The sequence below is a fragment of the Argiope bruennichi genome, chromosome 6, assembly GCF_947563725.1.
Source record: "Argiope bruennichi chromosome 6, qqArgBrue1.1, whole genome shotgun sequence".
NCBI lineage: Eukaryota > Metazoa > Arthropoda > Arachnida > Araneae > Araneidae > Argiope > Argiope bruennichi.
The window spans coordinates 98,103,416-98,122,876 of record NC_079156.1 but is presented as its reverse complement, the minus strand read 5'-3'; the positions used below and the strand labels follow the sequence as shown (position 1 = coordinate 98,122,876).

Sequence of the window (19,461 nt, the reverse complement as noted above, 5' to 3'; positions counted from 1 at the left end):
GTTCATAATGAATTTTATATTTTCACAAATAAACATGTCAGAAAAGAATGTAAAAATGAAAGAAAAGGAGATCAATTGCACAACAGAATATTTATTGACATATTTATAAGAAACTTTCTCACAAATAATCATAATAATGTGTCCAAAAATGAAGCGAAACTCATCTCACTTCACATATTGGAATAAACTAAAATTTATTACAATGAAGACAATTTACAATATCAGCAATCATCAAAATAAAATTACATATAGATAGCATTTTAAAAAAAGGAATCTGATGATATGCAAGAAAAATTACCTCAAACTCTGAACCTCCAATTCTTCTGTAAAAATATCTGTAGAGAGAGCACCGTGGGTTTCAGGACTCTGAGAGAGAAGAGCTGATGAGTTGGATGAAAGAACGGTGGTATTTGATGAATGTTGAAAAGTTTGAAATGAAAACTGCGGACCCATCCAAAGGCGCCTGTGAGGTCCAGCATGAGTAATAATTTCAACCTAAAAGTTAAACAAATTTTATAAATTGAAATAGAATAACTCAACAAAATTACATTATTTATTAATAATATATTCTCTCAGGGTCTAAATATCCAGTGTCAAAGTTTACAATCAGATTAAAGAGAAAAAGGAAGAGTTGTTTGTAAAGTGTTATCAACATAAAATTTACACTTAATTCAAACACTAATTGTACTGACTTTTTAAAATTTTTCTATAGGTTTTCAATTTTTCTTTGTTGACACATCAAATTTGAGTACATAAGAACTATGTAGGATTTTTTTCTAATGAAGAATCTAATTTGTATATCAGATGAAACTTTTAACAGGCTTTCACATCTAGCTGAATGCAGAACAGATTATGTTATAACACGACAATACAAAAGACTACAATGATGTAAAATATGCTAGAACAGTCATTGAAAATACACTTGTTTCTCAAGTCCAAACACTAACCAGTTTTAAATCCAAATTTAACTTGGATTATTCAATGTCATATAAAAAGTGAGAACATCAAATTACAATGTATCAATAAAGACCAAATACTCGCATCTGTTTATGCTAGATCAACTCATTAAAATATTGAAATATTCAATAAATTTTAGATTACACAATAAATCATGGAATGCAGATTTATAGCAGGAATAACTATAAACTATTCTAAGAGGGGAAAAAATCATCGTTTTCATCTAAAAATATGATAACAGAAGTTAATGAATATATTAAGTAACTAAATTAGCTGCCCACATAGCATAAAATAATATTAAAGATTAAATAATGTGTAATATTATATTCTATGTGTGGGTGTTAAATGTTCATTACACTTATATAGTTATATTATACTTTAAAAAAACCATGCTTATGTCACAAAATTAAATACTGAATAGATCTAAAACAATTTAAAAAATAATTACTTCAATCTAAATTTTTACAAATTACTGCATTTGTATTTTTTTTACAAATATAACAATTATTTTAATATAGAAGTAATATTTGATAATTGAAATAAAAATTACTTCAGAAAGCCAGCTTTCCTCTAACTCAGTAACTTTTGTGTCACCTGAAAGTAGTCCACATTCAGCTGTATGATGGGGAAAAAAAAAAAGAAAAAAAGTTATGATTATGCATTATTTTTTCATGAGCCTGATAAAATTTTATTTAATAAAAAATGCTATTAGTAAAATGAAATTGAAAAAATTATGATTTTCTAGATAAAATAATATGAGAGATGAGGTAAGAAATCTAAAAACATATTTAAAAGTTTACAACTTTTTCAAGACAGGTTTTATTTTCTGATACGGTTAGAATGCTGGCGGAACTGGTTTTCATGGCTATTATTTCATTCCAGTTCATAATACTTATATGTTTATTATAAGCAGCCGCAAATTATAAAGCCTCAAATGAACCTTTTTCTGATATACCACTGCAAAATACACACTTTTACTGCTGATGGTACTTCAAGATTAATGAATCAATAAAAGATTGACAAAGAGTAAATTGAATTTTGCACCCCCCACCTCACTTCTTGAGAATTATTATAAAACATGAAGCAAAGCAAATGATAATGGAATATTCTGGTCAATATTGTTTTCATTATGCTAAATTAAACATTTAATCTAGTTAACATTGTACTGATTCTCAGAGGTGCAGGTTCTTCTGATTTATGTTGAACTCTCGATTCTTGGAGAAAAAAACTTTACAAGAGATATTCATTTCTGAAGTTAATTACAATTTAATGAGAAATAAAAAAAGTTATTTCAAGGGAGACTTACAGTGAGGATCAAGAATAAATATTTCATGTACTCACAAGATCTTCGGCCTCTTCCTGCCTCATGGGAAGCAGTATCAGGAGTAAACATCAATGGATTAGTGTTTGGCAAAGGTGGCTGGACTTCTGGAGATGTAGTTGGCCTAGAAAAAAATAATTAAATAAAACATAGTTATTGTTTTAAATTTTTTAAAAAAAAGTCTATAAACCTATTAAGATTATAAATCTTAATTCATTTTTGAAATACAAAGTAAAAGATAATACCTTAAAAGATTCCATTGAGCATGTGCAACTACTTCTAGCTCAATAGGTGAATCATCTGTTTTTGGAGAATTAGTAGAAGGTCTAGGTTCTAAAATATATTCTGTCAAATTTGCATGAAAATCGATGACAAAAAGAGAATCCATTGCTGGCTTATCTATTGAAAAGATAATTTTTATCATCAAAATAAAAAAAGTATTCAACATTTCTATTGAAAACATTTTATGTATGAATAAGAGATAAAGTGCCTGAATATAATTTCATAAATACAGTGCACAAGCTTTCAAAAGAATTCAAGTAAAACTATAAATTTAATAAAATTCTTATATGAAAAAAAAATATATATTTCACCTTAAGTGAAAAAAGAAGTCCTGTCTTTGTTTATGTATATATATATATATTAAAATATAAAATAATATAAATATAAATCAAGTTATATTTAAGGGTCTCTCTATATTTTTTTTTTCTTTTTTCAGGCTCCTCTATAAATCTAATACGAGCCTTATCTTGAATCACTACCACTAAATAGTCATATGAATCAAATCTTGCATCAATTCTTATTATTAAAAATAAACAAAGATATTTCGAATAAGTATAAAAAAAGTAATGATTTTAATTATATAACACATTTAGTAATTCATTGTATTCTATGAAATGTAAAATTATAGTTAGGTGCAATGTTTAGCACACTTTAATATATAAGCTGAACACATTAAAAAAAATATTGATAAATCATACTAAGTTGTATACCAAAAGAAAATTGATTGAAATAAATAAGACATATTATTGTAATAAGATCATTAATATTAATTGTATTAATGTCGATTTCCAGCAGGGTATATATTAAATTTCAAGAACACTGTGGACACATGTAGGAACAAAAGTTAACAAATTGTTTTTAATTTCAGTGCAGTTACCAAATTAATTAACTCAGAAATTGTTTATAAAATTTGTAAAAATTATTAAGCTTTGAGATACTAAAAACTCTTCATTTAATTTATAAATACACTCAAATCATAGAATGAGAATAATATTAGAAAGGATTTGTCACTGTCCCATCTTTTTTTTTTTCCTATACATCTTTAATCTCAGGTAATGTTGATTGATGACACAAATATGTGTCAACAATCATGCAACTTTAGAACAGGATTCTTTTAGAGTACAAATACTTAGTTTAACCCTTATCGTGGCAAGATTGCTTTTTTGAAGAAAAGCAAAAAAAAAAAAAATGTATATAGGTATGTATATATAAAAATGTGTAAGAACAAACATTTAGGCATGTGTATTTTATAATAAACATACATATTTAGGGGTACAAACATAAAAATTAAAAAATTATTTTATAGTGGTAGAATATTTTTATAAAGTTGTATGTCTGGTATACAATACAAAATGAACATAAGGGTTAATTATCAACTTTTCAATGACTTAACTAAATACTTGTCATTTAAGGAAAATATTTAAGATATTCAAAATTATCTTTAATATAACACTTTAAAGAATCATTATTGAGTCCAGACCATAAAGAAGTTCTCTTGCTTTCAATTATGAGAGAGAAAACTTTGTGATTGAAACCTTAAATAAAAATTCATGCCTTTTCTGCATAAAATTCATTGTTATTGCAATATGCAATATTTTCATACTAAAATGAAAACTGATAAAAATCAAAATTTAAGTTCACCAGCATCAGAATTTAGTTCCTTTTCATGACTCCTATAACTAAAATAAGTGACCTTTAGGAATAATAATTGAATTAAAAGAAATATAAAATAAATATAATGTATCATAAAATCATTGAAAAAAAATCACCTCTTTTGTCTCTCGTTAAGCTAGGGCTTCCAACTAACCATGCACGAGCTGGTGCAAATGCAGATGAGATGCATACAATTTCTGATGTTGAAGATTTTCTTTTAGAAAGCCTATCTTTTCCAGGACTCCTAGGTTTAGAAGCTCCAGCTGATAAACCTAATGACAGGGCCTGTTTTAGCTGGGCTAATGGTTGGATAGTAGTAGGATGTGGATAAGGTGGCAATCGCGAGTTTCCCATGCGGCTAAGAAAGCTTGTTTGATAAGCCATGCTTGGATGTGCATCATAAGCCCTAGTTAAATTACTTCCTGAAATGAGAGAATTTAGAATGTTAAAATGAAAGTCATATTTCTCAGGAATATATAAATCAACTAAAATAATTTTTAAATAAATATAGAGAAAATTATATATTCAAATAGTTTTAAAATATATCATATCTTAAATAGATTGTAACATATTAAAATACAGAAAACTTTGTTTTTTTCTTTCTTCCTGATGAACTGTAAAAAAATTACAAGACAAATAAGCATTTTAAGTACTTGACAAAAAACAAGCAAACATATATTATCAATTTAATTTATATATACGTATATATAATGTGATTTAGAATGAATTATGTTATACAGTTCTTCATAAAAGTAAATAGTCATAATCAATTTTATACATAACTCCAAGTAATGGAAAAAAAATTCATAACATACAAAAATGCAATTAAGAATATAGAATGTTAAAAAGAATATAATACTTCTCAAAAGTATATAAATGTCTAAAAATATTTTTACAAATTAAATAGAGAAAATAAACTATTTAAATAATTTTAAAATGTATTAAATACATTGACAACACTATATATTTTATTTGCAATACATCATACAAATAATGCCCATCCCCCTTCTCCTTACAAGAATTCAAAAGCGTAGAGATGGAATATGAGGTGCTCCTGATGCCAGTCTTTGAAAGTGAGATGGAGTCAATATTTTACAGCACTCATACGAATTTTTGGAAAAAATTGATAAATCAATAACACCAACTGAAGAGAAGGAAAAAAACATCATCTGAGTGCAATTTATCTTTGCTAATTATTTTTCTATTTAAATAACAAAACCAAAGTTTCCCTCTCTTCACTCAAATATCATAGCAAACAAATGTTGTTTTACTAAAACAAAATATTAAAGAGAGAAATTGTACATAAAATGTTTTTAATTTATTTTTGGAAAAAATTTGTAATAACTTTATTATTTTAAAATAGATTCCTTTTGTTTCAAAATACCAATTTCTCAAATCCACACATACACAAACATAAATGCACAGAACAATTTGCATCCTTTCCAATTTAAACTGATGTTTATGATTGTTTTATAATAATGAAAGTTTAAACTCACCAGAAGAACTAGGACTGCCTGAGAGAACAGGACTATTTCTACCAGTAGTTGAAGCTTGCTGTATTTCCTCCAAACCAGCACTTCTATGAAACCTGCTCAACCTATTGACAACTCTAGGAGAAGTATGAGTCCTTACACTTATTGGGCCTGGAATGACAAGTCACTAAACTGAGAAATATGGAAACTACTTTGATCAGATTTTTTACTCATATTATATAATCAGAAAACAAATCAAAACAAAAACGAAAAGTATCCAGTTGGTCAAGCCAAAATGTGGAGTCAGATTTAATTTATAGAAAGATAGGACCCTCCTCCTTTCATTTCACAAGCGGGAAAGAATATAACTGACAAGAGCTTTCCTAAGCAATACGGCAGGATTAGATTAAAAATCTGAGGAAGCTAAGGAGTTGAAATCCCTTTTAAGCCCTAACTTCTGCAGTTATCAAAAAAACTTTCAGTACAAAAGTTGTTTATGATGAAAAAAAGAGAGTTCACCTAGTTTAATTTATTTGCAATTGTGAGAGAGTTATGAAGTTGAAAAAAAAAATTAAGACTCCACTATTTCTAATCTATTTGAGCTGGATGGCTTAATAAAGAACTCAACCAAGATTTTCTTCCTTCCTTAAAATATGTTTTCATCCAGGTAAATAAAATAAAATCTTTGCGCTACCTTGATTACAAGTTAAAACGGGCAAAATGTCATGTACATGAATGTAAGAAGTTCTATTTATCTGCATTCATTAAATTAAATTTTCCAACCTATTTAAATTCTAACTTAAAAAAAAATAATTTCATAGTTGGAGAAGATTTTGATTCTTTCCATGCTTCTCAGGATCTTAATTACTGTTACTTGAACTGTCTAATTTTGAATAACTGTATGTAATAGCAACAAGTATAAAGAAATGCCTGATAGTTTTTTTTTCTCAATAAAATCTTGTCTTGAATGCATAAAACAGTTTGAATATTCTCATTCTCACAGCTGAGAAGCAAGCTATTCAAGTTCCAAGACATGGTTTCAACAAAGAACAATAAAAACATTTAAAGATACCAACTTCAGAATAATTATAAAATAAAATAAATAAAGCTGTGGTGGTTTGAAAGGCAACTACCCTCCATCATTTAAAAGCCCACAATGTGGAAGATTTAAGGTTCTAGAGACCAATGACTAATGATCAGTAAGAATTTTTCTCAAAATGATATAATGAGAATTATTTGAATAGGTGACATTTCTTTAAAAAAATCTACCAAAAAGAAAGCAGAAATCTGCTACTGAATGAATGTAGAATAAAAACTTAAGCAAATAATCCCTATTTTTTGGCAAAATTAATAATTTTACAAACAACCATGATGCAAGAGTTACTTTAAAAAAATGGCTGCAGGGTTTCACTTTTAAATAAAGAAAAATTCACATTCATATCAAAATTTAAATCTAAAAATATATTTTCATAAAATACTGCCAATCTCAAATCATAATAATATTCCCTTATAATTTGTTTGGATTAAAATAGATATCTTGTGGTTTTCCAGGATTAAAACACTTATTTCCACATTTTTACTATTTTTTAGAAAAAATCTGACCAACTATTCCATAGCTAAATATCACATTAACCTTTTTAATATATTGCTTTGAAATGCAGTGAGAAAATAAAGAAATACTTTAAACTTAGGTTTTCAAACAATGATCAATGTTTATATTTCTTCTAACTTATGTTTAAATTAAAAAATGCTGAATGCAGGAAAATATAATAATATTTTTAACAACTGCTAAAGAGATCTAAAGACAAAAAAATCTTTAAAGCCATTTTATATTATATAGTTTTACACTAAAACCACTTTTTTTAAAAGTAGTAAGTTTTCTTTTCAACAGAGTAAAGTATAATAATATATTAATATGTAACACAGGGAGTAAAAGTTTTATTTTACACAAGAGAAATATAGTTGAAAAATTTTGAGAGGAAAAATAATTTTGCTTAAATGATTCATAACTGACTAATCTTTTACAAGTAAATAATAAATGATAACATATTTCACTGCAATGTTATAAAACGTTATATCCCTTATGACTTTAAAAAGTTCATATGTAGTGAAAATTTAGAGCAAAACTTTTTATCACATTGAAAAGAAACAGGGGAAAACTATTAACTAACAAAATAATATAAGAAAACAGCTAATATATATTGCTTTTTTTTAAAACTTTCATAACACAACTTAGAGTCTAATACAGAAAAAAGAACAAGAAATTTGTAAAAATCACAATCATTCAATTAATATCATAAAATATAAAAATAGCATATCTCATCATTAACAAGTGTGATACCCATGAATTCTTTTATGAATGATGCAATCTTTTACAAATGATGTAAATAATAAAATAAATAAGATTTAACTATTTTCAAGGTTAACAACATAGAAAAAATGAGTTTGAGATGGGTGGAACATTGTATTAGCATTGAAATATCATCTTTACATTCAATAGTCTTCTGAACAATTAAATGAAAAATAAACATGCAACAATGCATAGAAAGAAAATACTCATACTTATGAAGAAAAGGAATGATCAAGTTAAAACATTTTTTACAGTTTTGAATAGGTATAAGATAAAAAGTCATCAAAAATATTGAATGTAATTATGCAACAAAGAGACAACTATAAAATCATTTTGTGATACATCAATTTCTAAAAATGCTACAAAAAGAATTTATAAATTCTATATCTTTCTAAAACTGAGTATTGTGTCATAACTAGTCTGCTGAGCAGCAAGTCCTAGTTGGTTCAAATTTGGACAATAATTGTATTCATATTTAAGTACAATTTATAATTTTAAAAAAATCAATAAAATAAAATTTTGCTCCTTTTTAAATAAATGAATTCACTTATCAATTTTATCCAAACAAATTTAATAAATTTAAAAATCAACATACCCCCATATGGAGTGATAGGGAAGATGTGAGTAGTTCCCCTCATTGTACTAACAGAAACCCAACGACTGTCCAGTGAAAATGCAACATCTTGAACCTATTCAAATCAAAAAACAGGAATGCATAACATCAGTGAAATGAAGAAAAGAAGAGATTATATTAATTGTAGTAATTTCTTAAATATACAGGTGACATTTTAAGAGTTCTTTTATTTTAAATGACACCCTAAATCATATTATTAAAAATAAGTTCGATAAAAAAATGAGAGAGAATAAAAAAGACATTAAAGAGATTTATTTGAAACAATATTTACAGATATTTGATTACACTAATCACAATTTCTGTCATTCTAATGCTATAATAGCCCTATTCCAAATAAGGTTTAGTTGCAACATTATAAGGAAATTTACAATTAAAAGAACTGAAAATGGCTACCCTCCCCATAAAAAACAGAAAAAGAAAATACCAGTATGCAAAAGAAGGAAGAATATGAAGAGAAAAGCAGTCATGTAACATGTTGATAGAGGAAGGAGAAGTGACATTTTGTTAATTTTTGATTCATGCCTTAATAAAAATTTAATTTTTTTAAATAAAGAAATGGTCAATTGTTGTAATTTCTTAAATATACAGGTGACATTTTAAGAGTTCTTTTATTTTAAATGACACCCTAAATCATATTATTAAAAATAAGAGAAAAAATGAGAGAAAAAAAAAAAGACATTAAAGAGATTTATTTCATTTATTTGAAACAATATTTACAGATATTTGATTATACTAATCACAATTTCTGTCATTCTAATGCTATAATAGCCCTATTCCAAATAAGGTTTAGTTGCAACATTATAAGGAAATTTACAATTAAAAGAACTGAAAATGGCTACCCTCCCCATAAAAAACAGAAAAAGAAAATACCAGTATGCAAAAGAAGGAAGAATATGAAGAGAAAACCAGTCATGTAACATGTTGATAGAGGAAGGAGAAGTGACATTTTGTTAATTTTTGATTCATGCCTTAATAAAAATTTAATTTTTTTAAATAAAGAAATGGTCAATTGTTGTAATTTCTTAAATATACAGGTGACATTTTCAGAGTTACTTTATTTTAAATGATATTATTAAAAATGAGTTGGATTAAAAAAATGAGAGAAAAAAAAAAGATATTTATTTCATTATTTTATTTATATTTATATATTTGATTATTTTAGTTATACAACAACATTTATAATTGCCACATTGGGCAGGAAAAAGGCTATATAATCACAGGCCATGATAAAGAATTGGCAATAAAACTTAATGGAATGAGATTTAAGTTCTAAATAACAAGTAATCACAAAACAAGAATTGTCAATTTTCTAAAAAGACAACAAAATACTCATTTCAATATACACATACAAGGAAAAAAAATCTTTAATTTTGAATTAAGAAAAATGAAATTTAAACTGTTATTGTAATGAATGTTAAGTGATGTAACATTGGTACTCTGAAAGTCTAAGAGGGAACAATGGAGATAAAATCTTAAGTATCTTCAAACTGCTTTTTAAAAACAATTATAATGAAAGGGTGGGGGTGGGATGAGGGAGTGTAGAATATCTTGGCCAATGAAACAAATATATTTTCTAACCTACTAATGAAAAATACAATGGAAAGGTTGAAAATAAATTACAATATGAACTGGACACCACTCACTCTCATTAAAGAATTATAGAAACTATTATTATTATAAGTAACTTCACATGGATGACAAAGCCATCTAAGATATAGATACCGTTGCGCAGATCTAAAATGTACAACTATATGGTTTCAAGCTAACTTAAATTACCATTTTCGTTACACTTGCACTTATGAATAACTTATAAGATGATTTTCAAATAAGCATTTTATTCATTTTTAACCAATGGAAATTTCATAACAGTCAGCTATATATTTCAAATCACTAACTTAATATATCTCCAAAGTTACATTAAAAAAACTTTAATAAGGTGGTACTATTTTCAAATTTATTAATGTTCTATTCAATGAAAATAAAACAAACATACAACAACATAATTTATAAATAAATAAATATATGTACTATACCATTTATCATAGAACAAATTAGAAATTAACCTTTGATGTTGTTTCTCCTCGGTGTAAAGTGTACAAATGATGAACAGCTCCCATTGCAGAGCTTGCTGGATGTGGAAATATACGGAAAATATGGAAGCTATGTCCTAAGCGACAGGAAGTAAAAAGAAGCATTCCACTTGGATCAAATTCCAAAGCAGCGACAGGTTCATTGGCATGGGCAGGGAAGTGAGCTATGATACCTTCTCCATCACTATCATCATCAATATTCACCTAAAAACAACAAACACTCACATAAATAAACGAATTTCATGGAATTATATTAAGTAATAATGACTAAAAAGACAAGTCTGATATAAAATGCGTGCTGGGATATTATGATATGACCCAGCTCTGCTTCTTTTGTTTCTAAATTTTAATTTCTTTGTTTTATTCTGTTTCTAAAGTTTAATTTCTTTGTTTTATTCTGTTTCTTTCGTTTCTAAATTTTGATTTCTTTTGTCACATCACTTCATGTATCAGAATAAATACTAATAAACTCATTATTTTTTTCTACTTTTTATTTCCTTTTGAGTGATTTATCTGTTTCAAGAAAAGTTTTCCAAAAAACCTTAAAGTCTTACTAAGAACTTCCCTGAGAGAGACGATTTTAAACACAGTGAAGAAAAAATAGGAAAGAGCTGCAATGTGCTAAGATTTACATGATTCGGAAAGATGCACACATTTTAAAACTGGGTAAAAGTTTTCTCATTTTCTTTCTTAAACTAGGGAAACAATCTTAATTCATATGTTTTTAGTTTAAAATAAAAAGAAAGCCTTAAAAGAAGCAACAATGTCACAATATGCAGTGAATTGCAATACATAATTAAATTCTAAAATTTATATTAATCATACCATAAAATCTCAAAAATTAGAGGCAAATTCATAAAAGCATTAGGGCTTATTTTAATATATTATACAAACATTAAGATAATAACAATAAAAAAGCTTAGACGATTTAAGTTAGAAATTTCCAAATAAGAGTTTAATAAAAATATTTTCATTTTACAATTTCTAAAACAAAGTTAATAAACTATAAAAAGTTTGATATCATATGGTTACAAATTCAAGATCTCAAAGCTGATTCAAAATTAAAAGTTACTAAATAAGATAAAAACAAAACTTTTTTATTTCAAATACAATTATTGATGTAACTTACCTCACCATTAGTAGCAAGCACATCTAGAATAGTAACTATGCCAGGTTGGCTATCCTCTGTATTTTTAGGGTCACTTTTAGTAGATAATGGCTTGCTTGCAAGTTTTTGACCACTTAAACTATTAGCAACAGTTTCTCCAAATATTGATAAACCTTTGGTTATAGTCTGAAACATTAAATCAATAATGGAACAATGCAATAAATATATCTTAAGTGAAATCTGAAGAAATGTATTCACTTTTTAGCTTTAACATCATTAAAATATCAATTGGCACTCAGGCACAATCTCATTCAGTCACTACTCCAAATTGAAGAATTGTAATAATTGAATTAGAAATATTATATTTTAGGTTTATTTCTAGAAGGTAGGCAAGGCAACCTTTCAAAGTGAGAGATCTAATGAAAGGGGAGAGCATAATGAATGCCTTCTTTGCTCTAAATATTTTTGGCTAGAATCTCATTAAAATAGACCTTTACTTTAGGACAAAAAACCCAACCCTGTTAAGGTTAAAAATATTTTTGGTTCCCAAATAAATGAGATCATAATACATTCTAATAGCATTATAAAAGTCTAGTAATTGCAAAGATGAGAGAATTGACTAATGCATACCACATTAAACCATCAACACCTAACAAATTTAGACAGTTTTTCTAAATAAGCATTAATAATTGGTCAATTATAATGATTAAATGCAAATCAATCTATGAAAAAATATTACATATGAATACAAAAAACAATGAATAAATTGCAAGATTCTACATTTACATCATTTTATTAAGAGTTATGAAAAAAATTATTGTCAATGTAATAACTAGTCTATAAATTTTTAGAATAATTTGTAGAATGAGTAACAAATTAAAGCTTATACTTTTGCTGCATGAATAATGGTAGCGGCATAGGAATGTACTCCATCTCCAGCCATACCTCCTCCACTTTGATGCACTGATACAAGCTATTAAAAAAGTAAATTTAACAAATAAAGTTGAAAAGGATAGTTTTTATTCAAATTATTGTATATTTCATTGCTTATTTATGAAGGCTTGTAATAATATACTTTAAAAGCAGATAATACCTTTTTATTGGCATATGCAAGCCACCTAGTACCAAGAGCAACAGGATTAATAGGAAGTCCTGGAGTGGTATAGCAGCCTAGAAAAAAGCAATTATTCAATTACAAAAAGTCAAGGTACAATTATTATATTCTTTAAATTAGGAGCTAAAATTTAGAATCTAATAATAAAAGTAGTTAAAAAAGAAGTAACATTTTATAGAGCAAGTAATTTGATTTTATAACAGCAATTGGATAAATTTATTATTATGAAATTCTAATACAACAGATAAAACTCTAGTTTTTTCCCCAATAGTAATAATAATAAATTGATGTAGAAATTTAGATAATAATCTAGTTGCATCTTCAATTAAACAGTAATAAAATATTTTTAAAAAATATAAAGAAATATCTTATTTCAAAGTATTTTTTTATTTTTGTATAATTTTAACTTACATTCATCTGTTCATTAAATATGGTTTTTTTAATACATGTAAGCAAATTTGCAAATTTAATATGTTTTAGCAATAACATGATATTGATACTTACTAGTTACAACTAGGATTTCTTTCAAATTACACATATTATGTACAACAATTTTATCTTGGAAAACTACAGCTAGTACCCTGTGAAAGAAAATTTATTAATTTCAAAGAAACAATTGATAAAGAAGAAATGATTAAAAAAACTTGTTACATGTTTGAAAGCAGTACATGAATATCAAAATAAAATATTGTGGTAAATGAAAATTATATTTGATTCTTTTCTTCACTCCAGTCTTTTATACCTTTTTCACTGAATATAATCATTTAAAATTGTATTGTATATTTGATCATATTAAGTAATCTATGTATCTTGCTTTCTGCTGTATTATACTTATTGCATAGCACTTTTTCTTTCTCTGTGCTTTTGATACACATAAAATAATTATTTGTATTTGATTAATAAATGTTAAAGTTGATTGATTTTTTTTTTCAAGTTTGAGAATTGAATTTTAAGAAATTTAATTTAGCTCTTTAACATAAAAAAAAAATCTCTATTCAGTTATTAATAATGATTATCATTTGCATAAACGACATGAATCATAAAGCAAAATATTCTCATCTGCATATGTAGAACAGTGAAATAATCATTTATTTAAAAATGTAATTGGATGCTTTTTTTAAATACATGCAATACATAAGGTAGAAATACTAAAGGATGCATAGAACTGAATTTTTTCTGATCTGATTTCTACCTCTGATTTTTTTTTTTTTTTTAAACTATTCAAGTCTAAACAACCTTGATATTCAAATAAAGATATATATATATATATATATATATATTTCATGGAATTTCACCTAATTAGAAATGAAGAGACCAAAAAACACTTAAGAGTAAACAAATAACAAAGTGAAGATTTTAAAAAACTGTAAGGCAAAATAATTTTAAGGGTTTGGAGAAAATAAAACAGTTTTAAAAAAACCAAATATTACAACTTAAATTAATAATACGAAAGCGCAATATACAAAATACATTATGGAATAAAAATTTTATAATATTTTATTTTGTATGTGCAATAATAAATCTCATCTCTGTAAATGTATAATTTTATTTTCTTGTACGGATGATGTATTTTAGATATAAAAATTAAGGATTATAAAAAAAAGCAATTAATTTTTATAAGAATTCAGTTAACAAATGAAGATTGTGATATCACTTTTTATCTAATTTTAATACAGAATGAAATTGAAATCTTAAAGGGACAATATTTTAAGAAATGTTCTGTTTTCTATGAAAAATAAAGTATTGAATTTATAAAATATATGTTTTTAATCATAAAAAGAAGTTAAAATTTACCTTTTACTACATTTCAGATCAGCAATTTGAGTTGAGAATTTAAGGCATTCTACTGTATCTCCAGTTTTTAGTGATACAAAATTAATAGAGCAAAACTGTTCACCAGCACTGAAAGAGATTGATGAGTAGTTATTAAGAAATAAAACACAAAAATTCATTTGTCATATCACACATGGAATAAAAAATAATCTCATTCATTAAAACCATTATTTTGGAAAACTTTGATGAAAATAGCAGATAATATAAATTCAAAATTTTTATTTTCAAAATAAAATTTCCAGAACAAAGTTCAAATTTAAATGTAAAACTGTAATGGATTAGAAAGAAATTTTATTCATACCTAGTACTATCACAGACTGCAATAAGAGGACGACTGGATGTAAACCTATCTTTGATGTTCTCGACTACAAAACAAACAACACAAATTAATAATGTAAAATACTATAAACATTTTTAAAAAAATCAAAATTTCTTTTTTAAAATAAAAGTGAACACTCCCATTAGTAGGCAACATACCTTAAAACGTCTAATGTCACTCAGCTTTCTTTTTATAAAACTCTAGATTACAGAAAGCATTGAATCATGGCTTATACCAAAACTCAATAAATGCTAGAAGGGAAAAAAGAAAAACATAAATGCAATAAATAGATAATTACTTGGTTCTGGAGTAGGCAAAACTTTCAGAAACTTTACTGGTCCTTCTCGTAAAGAAAGAACTTCTTGAGCTTCACCACTAGCCTAATAAGACAAAAACATTTCTAAAGCATAAATATTCAGAAACTGCTTAGATATAACAAAATAAATTTTACAATCTAATTTTCAGATGAAATTTAGAAATTCCTTAAGACATCTCATAAGGAATCACAAAGACAATAAATAATTTATTATATATGTTTAAATTTTTTAATGAATATTTTACAGAATTATACTACCTTATATATTTTATAGAATTACACCTTGCAATTATTCCATATTTTAAATAAAGAAAAAATTCTGTTATATTCTGCAATTTCAACAGGTTAATCTTCATATATATATATATATATTAACCCATAATCATCCCAAATTTAGATTTTACCCTATGATTAACTGCATTGCAATTTATTTATAAAAGTTTAAAATATGTCAATTTTGAATTTTTATTTAGATCACAGAATAAAGATTCTGTAAAATGGCATATTTCCTAAGGCTATAGTTCAATTGAAAAAGCTTCTTGGGGAATACAAAAAAATCTTTTTTGATGGTTTTAGAGAAATTTTTAAAAATTTACATAGCTATAATTCATAACCAAGTTGATATATATCAATGTAATAAGTATTTTTCCAAATCTACATAAATAATACACTTGAGACAAATATTATGAAAAACTGAGATAAATTTTGCTTTAATATTGTGTTGATTAGTCTTAGAACGTTCTGTTTAAAAAATATAATGTCAGAATTCGCTATTTCTATTTTTCTGCAAATTCAAATAGATCAAAGATTTTAGACCTATTTCATTCTTTTTATATTGCTGGGTGTCATGAAAGTATTTTAAAATGAATATTATAGAAGTGATCAAATATATTTAAAATACTTTAAAAAATATATTTATAAAAAAGAAAGAGATGAATTCTTTTACACTTATATGACAAATACAATAAAAGATGCTTCAAAGACTAATATAAATAAATAAAGATCTTTGCTTATTATTTTGTTCAGATAATAAGTTAATTGAGAAATTACTGGAAAAAAATAGAATTTGTATTTTAAAAACATGATGTAAACTTTTATATACGTACAGGAACACACCAAATTTGTACTCCATTTGTATAGCCTATGATAATCAATAGAGATGGGTGATTTGCATTATGTTCAGCTTCTTCTCGGATTAAACTATAATCTGTAAAAAATGTTAAGTAATTTTCTATAAGAATATTCCAAAAGCAATTATTGATTTTTCATATCTAAAATAAAAAATTTTATAAGATTTTTTAAAATTTTGTGTTTTTTAAGATTATAATAAAAAAAACTAATAGTTTAAAAAAATACCAAAATTAAAGCAATTAAGAAATGGAAAATAAAAATAATTTTTTGTAGCAGTTTAAAAATGGCCAGCAAAAGTCTTGAATTTCTAAGAATACTGATTTAATCCTTTAGTTAATTAAGATTTTTTGATACTTTACATTCAAATCAGGCTCCATTTTAATTCTTTATAATATTGATTAGACTTCAGAAAAAAATTATAAAATTAAAAAAAAAAAAAACCATAAAAATACTTATAGACTAGATTTGTTTATGGTGATGGGAAAGTCGTATCTATGTTTCATCATAAGAAAAAAATTATTGAAACACAATTCTTATAGATAATTTCATGAAAATTCAACACAATTCATGTATTTTATCAAAATTATCGACACAAAATTTCTTATAATTTTCTGAAAATTATAACCTTTTTTTTTGGTCACAAGAACTTTATTTTTCAAATCATCTTCATTGTCCAAAAGTTTTATTTAAAAAAAATTATAGCATACAATTTCAAAAAATTAATTTTTTTCATACCTATTAAGAAAGTATATCACAGAAGTTGCTATTAAAATGAGATGGGGGGGGGGGAATCATTAAAAGATTTTTTTAAAGTATTAACAGCTATCTTAGGTGAATAATAAAATAATAATGAAAATATAATTATGATTTAAAAATATGTTCTTTGTGCTCACCATTTAAATCACAATATTCAAACTTCACCCACAGAACAGTTTCCTTTTCTCCTTGTCTGGCCTTAAAAAGTAAAAATTTGTAGGTATAGGATGCACAAACAAAATATTAAATTATATTATGCTAGGTAAAAACTTGTTAAATGTTTGTTTCAATAATAATAGTATCATTATTTGGAAATGAATGTTATACATTTTGATTCGTTGCACAAAATTAAGTTCATTTATATATTTACACTTGAAAAACTAATCTAAAATTTTGTTAAAAAGGTATGTCAGGCTAACATATTTCTAAATACATTTCATTGCTTAAAAAAAAAAAAAAAACCTAATGGAATATTAATGACATAATTATTGCTTAAAAATTCTTAATTTCACTCAATATTTTCATCAATAAATTGTAATTGTAATCATTATTCCAGAGAATAAGTAGAATCAGAAAGAAAGAAAGTTAATATTATAATTGTAATTATTTTAATATCACAAATGCATATTTAAAACATAACATATATATCAAATTTTCATTATTTTTTTTACTCAAATTCATAAATTTCACCATATTTATTAATAAATGCTTCGTACTAAAAACAATAATTTAATCTTAATTAACTAAATAGAATTCTACCGCCCTTATATCATAATTTTAAAGTTCCATTAATAATTAATGAACATAAAAATATTTTAAGCAGTTTTCAAAATGTTTAAAACCATACGTAATTGTAAATAATAAGAATTTTTTAGAAAACGAGCCGAATGCAAACCACCACCAAAACAATAACGAATACAAGTTTTACCTGAGGAACAACTTCATGAATGAATCCAACGACACTTTCGACATAAGATTTGTCACTAGAAAAAAATAAAAAATAAATTCACAAATTTTATTTACTAATATTTTAGTTTTAATAAACAACAGGAAAAAAGATCCCATCATTTTTATTAGTTTTCAAATTTATTTCTAAATTGCAACTTCTGCATAAACGGGATAAAAAAATTATTAAAAAAAATTTAAATATTATAATAATAAAATTTTTTCACGGAAGAACATCAAATAAATTATAATGTTTACTACTAAAGGAATTAAGAAAAATATAAAGGAATGAAATTTCTTTACATGACAATCCTTTATTGCGCATTAACAGATATAAAAGAGGACAATAACATGACGCAAGCTTAATGTTTACCTGATGTTTGTAAACATTGAGAACAAGGAAGATTTTAAAATCCAACATACCTGACAGCCTGAGGTCTGACAATTAATCCAGTGGATTTTGGTCCTCTTCGACTAGGTTCTGCAGCCATCAGCTTTCCAATATTTTAATATCAAACAACCAGTTACTAATAACATAAAACCCTTCTGTGTGTGGACGCTCTAGCACGAAATTACAATGAAAACAGAAAACAGCTGTAGCTGAATTATCCGTTTCAGACGCTGCCATACAATTTCGATAACTTTCAAAAACTTTTTTGCGTTAAATTTATTATTGTGAATTCTATCAGAAATATCTATAGAAGAATTAATGTCAAAATTTTGAAATATTAATATTCTGATTACGGCAATTCTATCAGAAAGGAAATAGATGAAAAAAAAATCACTAAGACTTTTTACACCAATTTTGTTGCTCTAAACCGACAACTCTGCAATCAGTCATTGATCATGCACTGTACAAAGCAATATTTTATCAATGAATACTTCATTTTAGCTTTACAACGAACGTATTTGATTTTTTAAGTTAGTATATATCTAAAAATGTTCTTACCAATGGGCATAAATGATGTATGAATTAGATTGGATTTAAATACAAATATCTGCTTTATTGTTTAATTAAAGTCATGTTGAGATTTGGAAATGCTCATGGATCGACTTTTTCGAAATTTCTATATAAAACTGTGGCATATGAAGCAGATAAAAAAAAAAAGAAAGAAAAATATCTACATGTTACGCAGTGATATCAATATTCTTCTTATCCTACAAACTTGAAAAATAAATC

At 25.5% G+C, this 19,461-nt stretch overlaps 1 protein-coding gene across 1 annotated transcript in view; it reads right to left on the bottom strand.

The window, feature by feature from the left end:
* LOC129971346 (BCAS3 microtubule associated cell migration factor-like) overlaps positions 1 to 18,867 on the bottom strand; it is a 34,468-nt gene extending 15,601 nt beyond the window's left edge. Inside the window, exons 1-19 of the mRNA XM_056085019.1 lie at positions 18,705 to 18,867; positions 18,265 to 18,319; positions 17,474 to 17,534; positions 16,556 to 16,656; positions 15,432 to 15,513; positions 15,116 to 15,179; positions 14,776 to 14,883; positions 13,486 to 13,562; positions 12,961 to 13,037; positions 12,757 to 12,840; positions 11,889 to 12,053; positions 10,733 to 10,963; positions 8,631 to 8,724; positions 5,710 to 5,856; positions 4,330 to 4,635; positions 2,524 to 2,677; positions 2,299 to 2,402; positions 1,508 to 1,572; positions 299 to 495 (exon numbers count right to left, since the gene is read on the bottom strand). Coding sequence (XP_055940994.1) covers positions 299 to 495; positions 1,508 to 1,572; positions 2,299 to 2,402; positions 2,524 to 2,677; positions 4,330 to 4,635; positions 5,710 to 5,856; positions 8,631 to 8,724; positions 10,733 to 10,963; positions 11,889 to 12,053; positions 12,757 to 12,840; positions 12,961 to 13,037; positions 13,486 to 13,562; positions 14,776 to 14,883; positions 15,116 to 15,179; positions 15,432 to 15,513; positions 16,556 to 16,656; positions 17,474 to 17,534; positions 18,265 to 18,319; positions 18,705 to 18,772 — 2,240 coding nt within the window. The 5' untranslated portion in view covers positions 18,773 to 18,867. The remainder of the gene's footprint in view (positions 1 to 298; positions 496 to 1,507; positions 1,573 to 2,298; positions 2,403 to 2,523; positions 2,678 to 4,329; positions 4,636 to 5,709; positions 5,857 to 8,630; positions 8,725 to 10,732; positions 10,964 to 11,888; positions 12,054 to 12,756; positions 12,841 to 12,960; positions 13,038 to 13,485; positions 13,563 to 14,775; positions 14,884 to 15,115; positions 15,180 to 15,431; positions 15,514 to 16,555; positions 16,657 to 17,473; positions 17,535 to 18,264; positions 18,320 to 18,704) is intronic.
* Positions 18,868 to 19,461: the final 594 nt, after the last annotated feature.